Source organism: Cimex lectularius, unplaced genomic scaffold (genome assembly GCF_000648675.2).
Source record: "Cimex lectularius strain Harlan isolate CLEC.00 unplaced genomic scaffold, Clec_2.1 scaffold154, whole genome shotgun sequence".
Classification (NCBI taxonomy): domain Eukaryota; kingdom Metazoa; phylum Arthropoda; class Insecta; order Hemiptera; family Cimicidae; genus Cimex; species Cimex lectularius.
The window spans coordinates 793,809-799,851 of record NW_019392807.1 but is presented as its reverse complement, the minus strand read 5'-3'; the positions used below and the strand labels follow the sequence as shown (position 1 = coordinate 799,851).

The 6,043-nt window shown below is 35.4% G+C and overlaps 1 protein-coding gene across 1 annotated transcript; it reads left to right on the top strand.

Annotated features, from left to right (window-relative positions):
* The first annotated feature begins 357 nt into the window (after nucleotides 1-357).
* On the top strand, nucleotides 358-5,236 carry LOC106664700 (60S ribosomal protein L13). The gene is made up of 5 exons (XM_014390637.2): nucleotides 358-465; nucleotides 4,173-4,414; nucleotides 4,483-4,659; nucleotides 4,731-4,862; nucleotides 5,075-5,236. Exons 2-5 carry the CDS (start codon nucleotides 4,178-4,180, stop codon nucleotides 5,192-5,194), a joined length of 666 nt encoding a protein of 221 aa, XP_014246123.1. The 5' UTR covers nucleotides 358-465; nucleotides 4,173-4,177; the 3' UTR covers nucleotides 5,195-5,236.
* The last annotated feature ends 807 nt before the right edge of the window (nucleotides 5,237-6,043 follow it).

Here is a 6,043-nt window from a genome sequence, read left to right as displayed (position 1 = left end):
TAGAAAGGTACAATAAGCCAGAAGGCTGCATCGCCTGAGGAGCACAAACCCCGTTTCCTAGTATCCGTATTACCATACCACATCATAACAAGGTTTAGAATCCAGAGAATCCATGTTGGCGGCCCCTTCTTTGGCCAACATGTCAACCTTTTCGTTGCCTCTATGCCCCGTGTGCCCAGGGACCAATGCCAGGGTCAGGTCATTTGTCACTGGTTTCCATCAGGGCCTCCATGCAGTTCCAGACAGATTTTGCCTTTAGTGGTACCTGACTGTCAGAGAAGATGGCTACCCCTCTATGAAGGTTGGCCGTTTTGATTGTAGAGGGCGTCGTGTGTCGTCCGTTGCCGGAGCTGCTACCTGCGAGTTTCGCCTCGTTCTCGTCCATTGTACAGCAGTGTCTTGTTCCTAGTCGACGTCTTTGTAGGTACAATTTGACAACGTGACCGCCGTGAGACAGACAAACAAGTGAGTTTTCATCCGAATTTATCAGACCGATCTATTTGAGTTCAACCCATTTGTCTATTAAATTTCCCTCGTATCTATTTGTTTTCATCGGCTCTGAAAATTTTCCGACGACGGAACGGAATTTTCCCATCTGGCGGAAAGTCGGCCTCCCTAACCTTTTCCTTTCAACAATCGCCACCCCCGTGTTTATTATACTACTTTAATTTATTATTCTACTCCTATTACACTTCTGGGGCCAGTCTTGTTTAATTTATTTAATTAATTGTTTAAATAAATCAAAGTCGGCTGGAGAAATATCAAAGCGACCCGACATTTTCTCAACATCCTCTCAAATCCTGTTTTCTTTAATTTCATTTTTATGGGTGATATGAAACGTTTTCCTCACTAGATATAGACCCATATATGCTTAAAAATAACATTTGTATGAACTTAATTATCTAGAAAAAAACAAAACTAAATGAAATATAATTTACCTTAGTATTTAAGGCTTCAAAGCGATTCTTATCCATAAAAATAAAAACTTTTCAACTTTTATTTTCTTCAATCTTCATAGACTTGAATTGTTCAACAGTATATTCTTGAAATTAGTACTGTTTACGACGTGCCATGTGCCTGGTTCATTGAAACTTACTTATTTTTCCAGTCGTAGAAAATTCTGTGTCTACTTGCTTCAACTTTGCAATATTTCCTCCACGATTATTGTTTTGCCTTTTTAATCTCCCTATTGTATTCTATTAGGGTTTTTACTGTATTCTTCAGTATTCTCTGTTTTTCTCGCTCTATGATTTGTGCCCAATTTGTAGCCATAAGCGAACAAAATAGAAAATAGTAAGGAGATAAACTTTCACGATTTTCTAAAGCTCTAGTCTAAAGTTTTGAATGAGATTTTCTTGGTTCTGTAAATACTGATAAATATGACTTACAGATAACTTGCCTTTACTAGTCTAGTGAGCATTAAGCGCATGTATATAACTGACAGGCAAAAAATTCCGTCCACTTCAAATATAACTTGATTTGCATATATTTTTGTATATTAATCAAAGTTTCTCGTTTTTTAACGTTTTGTAATGGAGTCTTTGTCTTAAAAAGAATAAAAGTAATGTAAATTGATAAGGAAAATTAGAAAAAGACAGATAAAATTTATTTTAATTTTGTTTTAAATCTTTAATTAACGTTTCAATATCGTGTATTTCCTCCTTTTGTCTAAATTACACCTCAATGACGGCTCGGCATACTTTCTACCAGCCTGGAAATGTCTCTTTCCCATTCTTCACGAAGAGTCCTTTCGAGATAGTGGAGTGTATCAGGAAGTGAAGGACGTGCTCTTATTCATATTTTGAGGTTGTCCCGTAAATGTTCGATGGGGATCAAGCCTGATGGTTTGTTTGTACTACGCGAGCGACATGTGGATGGGCATTATCGTGCATTAGAATAGGATTGTCGTGATTTCATGGAGGATAAGGAGTGCATGATGTTCCAAAATTTCATCCACCTAGAAAGTGGCCATCAAAAACCCTAAGTGAACAACAACCAACTCTGTTAGACTCCATTGAGATTCCCGCCCACATTATCACTGAGCCACATTGAAAAATTTGGCTCTGGGAAAAATTACAGGCTTCGAACCTTTCATTTTGTCTTCTCAATTCTTTCACGCCTATCTGGAGATCGTAGAGCAAATCTAAACTCATCTGTAAAAAGCACAGCAGACCAATTGTCCAAAGAGCAATGGCTGTGTTCTCGAGCAACTCCGTGTGTTCTGGTCTTCTTAAGGGGCGAAATGCCATCAGTCCATATGAATTTAATCTTCTTTGAGCAGTTCAAGCAGAAATTTGGACACCTCGAACTTCCTGGAGCTGATGAATCGTTTGAACGACAGTAAGGTGCCGGTTTCAAAAATTCCCACAGTCAAAAAACAGTCATCCTTTGGTACCCTGGGGCGTCCAGAACTGAGCCTTCTATGGTAGGACCCAGTTTTTCGAAAACGTCTAATGGTGTCTTGCAGTGTTTCATAGGGAACTCCTATGGCAATAGCCGCATATCTGATGGAACGTCCATCATCAATAAGTGCCACACGACGCGCAACATTCTCAGCACTAGGTGGCATTTTAAAGTTTAAAAATTAAAATTATGAAAACAAAGATGAAAACTAACAGTGTTGCTTCAAAACTCAAATGAGACTGAATAAACATTTTAAATTCCGTATAAAAAAAAGTAAACAGAAAAATCCTTTATCCTTGTTTTGGATTAAGGATTAAGTGTGTTCACCTCTAATTGATATTCTCAATTTATAACAGCTTAAACAAATACTTATTGATAAAAACAATGGGACAAATTAAGGGCAGAATTTTCTTTTATCGAGAAAATGAAAAAAATAATTGAGTGGAATTTTTTGCCTGTCTGTAATTTATCAGATGTGAGCTAAGAATAATGAAAAATTAGTATTTCATTGCTAAAAATCTGATTTTTTGGTTACAAACATTTAAAAAAATAAAAGACTACAAAGTAAACAGACTCTTGGTACAAAATTGAAGTGAGCTCCAAAGCTTCAAAAATTAAATTAAATGTCAATTAATTTTCTTTTTTTTATGTAAAGTCTTGGTTGAGATGAAAAAGATACTGTCAATAGCAGGATTCAAACCCACGACCTTTGTCTTAATATGTCGCGCCGCTGCTCTAACCACTTGAGCTATCGTGACTTCGATCCACTCGTACACCAACTTCCCATCTCAACCTACACCTTTCGACTTTTCCCTCTTTTTGCCATTTCTCAAATGTCGTGTAATCAGGATTCAATTCTCAGCGACTTATAAAGTGGCCATGGGGAGTTGTTATTGAAGTGATACTTTTTACTTAATAAATATTAATAATTTAGTGGTCTAATTGACCAAATTACTTCAGTTAATTATTCTTTTTATGTAAGGTCTTGGTTAAGATGAAAATACATAAAGAGAATAATTAATTGAAATAAGTAATTTGGCCAATTAGACCACTAAACACGAATGGATTAATATTAAATTAAATGTTGAAAATCTGCCAGTAAACAATGTCAGCTTCGCATTCTTCCGTTTTGAATATTTAATTAATTTAATTTTTAGAAGCTTTTGTATTTCCCTATGTTAAATTTTGTACTAAAAATATCTTTTTTGTTTACTTTTATATCGTTTACAATATATTTCAATAAAACTTTCAAGAGTTGAGCTTTAGTTTTGAGTGCTACCTTTGGCAGAGTTGCAAGAAAATAATGCTAAAATGAAAAGCAATATACAAAATATACAAACCTCTATTCCAAGGTTATGAAAGCCTTTTTTCACTAGGTGCCTTGGACATTTAACCAATATATATCAGATTAAACTTATTAAATCTCTAAATATCCCCATTACTGTGGGATCTCTTGTACTGGTGATGATCCTGGTCTACTTGTCCTTTTGTTATTTGATCCCAGCGATTATGGCACAACCAGTCGTATAATTCAAAGTAACTTGGATTGGCAGACCAGATTGATACGAAACAACGATGGAAAATAAAACCAAGGAATATTTGTTAATATTGCAATAAACTTGCATGTCTTAAATTTTCAAATAATTTGTCCGTAAACTAAAAAAAAGGAACATTCCTAATTAAACTATTGAAATAAAATCATTGTAGATGAAATGACAGTTTTTACTAAACTTATTTAAATTTAATTTATTTTCTATTTTAATTTACAGCCAAGATGAAGGGGAATAATATGATTCCGAATGGCCATTTCCATAAGGATTGGCAGAGGTTCATTCGTACTTGGTTTAAACAAAGTGCTCGGAAATACAGAAGGAGGCAGCACAGGATTAAGAAAGCCGCTCTCGTCAACCCGAGACCCGCTGCACCACTGAGACCAGCAGTGAGATGCCCGACAGTCCGCTACCACACAAAATTGCGTCTTGGTAGGGGTTTTACTTTAGAGGAAATTTCTGTAAGTCGTGTGATTCCGTATCAAATCGTCAATAACGCCAATGTTAATCAACTGTTTCTTTTCTTCAGAGGGCTAAACTTACACCTGGATTCGCCAGGTCGGTCGGCATCGCTGTTGACCCGAGAAGGAGGAACAAATCCGTCGAGTCTTTGCAATTGAACGTCCAGCGTTTGAAGGAGTACAAGGCGAAATTAATCCTGTTCCCCATGAAACGTAGCAAGAAATTGAAGAAGGGCGAAGCTTCTGTAAGTATCACAATTTACTGTTAAATTTGTTTATTTTATTTTTTCCTCTAAATAAACTATTCATACTTCAGGAGGAAGAACGCAAGTTAGCTGCGCAAGTGGCTACCCCAGTGCTACCTCTTGCCAAGCCTTCATTGAAAGTCAAATCAAGGACTATCACAGAAGCTGACAAGAAATTCTCTGCTTATGTAGCACTCAGAAAGGTAATTAATTGTTTGTTTTTCCATTAATTATTTGTTAATTTTGTAAACTAATATTACCATACTTGCTGGAAAATCTTAAAATATTTTTGTAAATTTTAATATGATAATTACTATTACTCTACTCAATATTTGATGTATGATGTACACTTTTATGATAAACATATTGAGTTATATATATTTATAATATACATACATTAATTTTTCGATTTTAGGCTAGGGCAGATGAACGTCTTGTCGGAGTAAGGGCCAAACGCCTCAAGGAAGCAAGTGACAATCCTGATGACGTTGCTAAAGTTGCGAAAGACAAAAAAGATAAAAAAGCGAAGAAATAAGTTGTAAAGTGCTTTTTTATAATTAAAAAAATAGTTTAAACATTGGTTTTTTAATGTGTCAAAAATCAAATTTCCGTTTCTGTATTTATATCCCTCGTGACTGGATTGTTTTTCCCCAGACATTATTCCATTTACTTTACTCTAGGAAAAGTCCTAATACAAGAGCACTATATAGATTTTTCAGTGAAAAGTCCCTTATGAGCGGACAGCTGAAAGAAAAATACTCAGGAGTCCATGAACTTACACTAACTTGCAAACACTAATACTGAGGGTGACCACAGACAAAATCTTTCGATCAAGAATAGGTGGATCAGAAAAACAAACAAAAAATCATTCAAAGCATGGCAAACATGATATAAAACCCTGATAGGCCGTACAAGGCAACTAGAACTAAGTGTAGGACATAGTTACAACACTACTACTTGATTTAAAAAAATGGATTGGAGGCTTTAATTGATTCTTAGAAAACTTTTGCCTACTTTCAACGTACTGTTCCTTCTCAGTTTTGTGTGGAAGTTGTCGCAAAATGCCTCCTTCCTGACCCTTGGTGAAAGAATACAATTTTTGGACATGTTACATTTTTTATGCAGGCAAAAGCTTTTCTTCAAAACGACTGGGAAATTTTAACCTTGAGGGACCAACTTATTAAAAACGCAATGGGTTTCGACACATCTTCAAATCGAAGTTTTCAGTTTAAAGGGGATGTTGTGACTGCTTCAAATCCTTATGTGGAAATTTTTAAAGAAATAAATTATTCGGCGAAACAATTAATAGTTATTTCTTTTCTTGCACATCAAAAAATAAAAACAAGTTCAAACACACATCTTTTATTCCGTTTATTTTGAATGA

Coding starts and splice junctions, on each gene's coding strand:
- LOC106664700 (XM_014390637.2), top strand. CDS start 4,178: ATGAAGGGGAATAATATGATTCCGAATGGCCATTTCCATAAGGATTGG. Junction 4,660..4,730: donor TGAAGAAGGGCGAAGCTTCT/GTAAGTATCACA, acceptor TTCATACTTCAG/GAGGAAGAACGCAAGTTAGC. Junction 4,863..5,074: donor CTTATGTAGCACTCAGAAAG/GTAATTAATTGT, acceptor TTTCGATTTTAG/GCTAGGGCAGATGAACGTCT.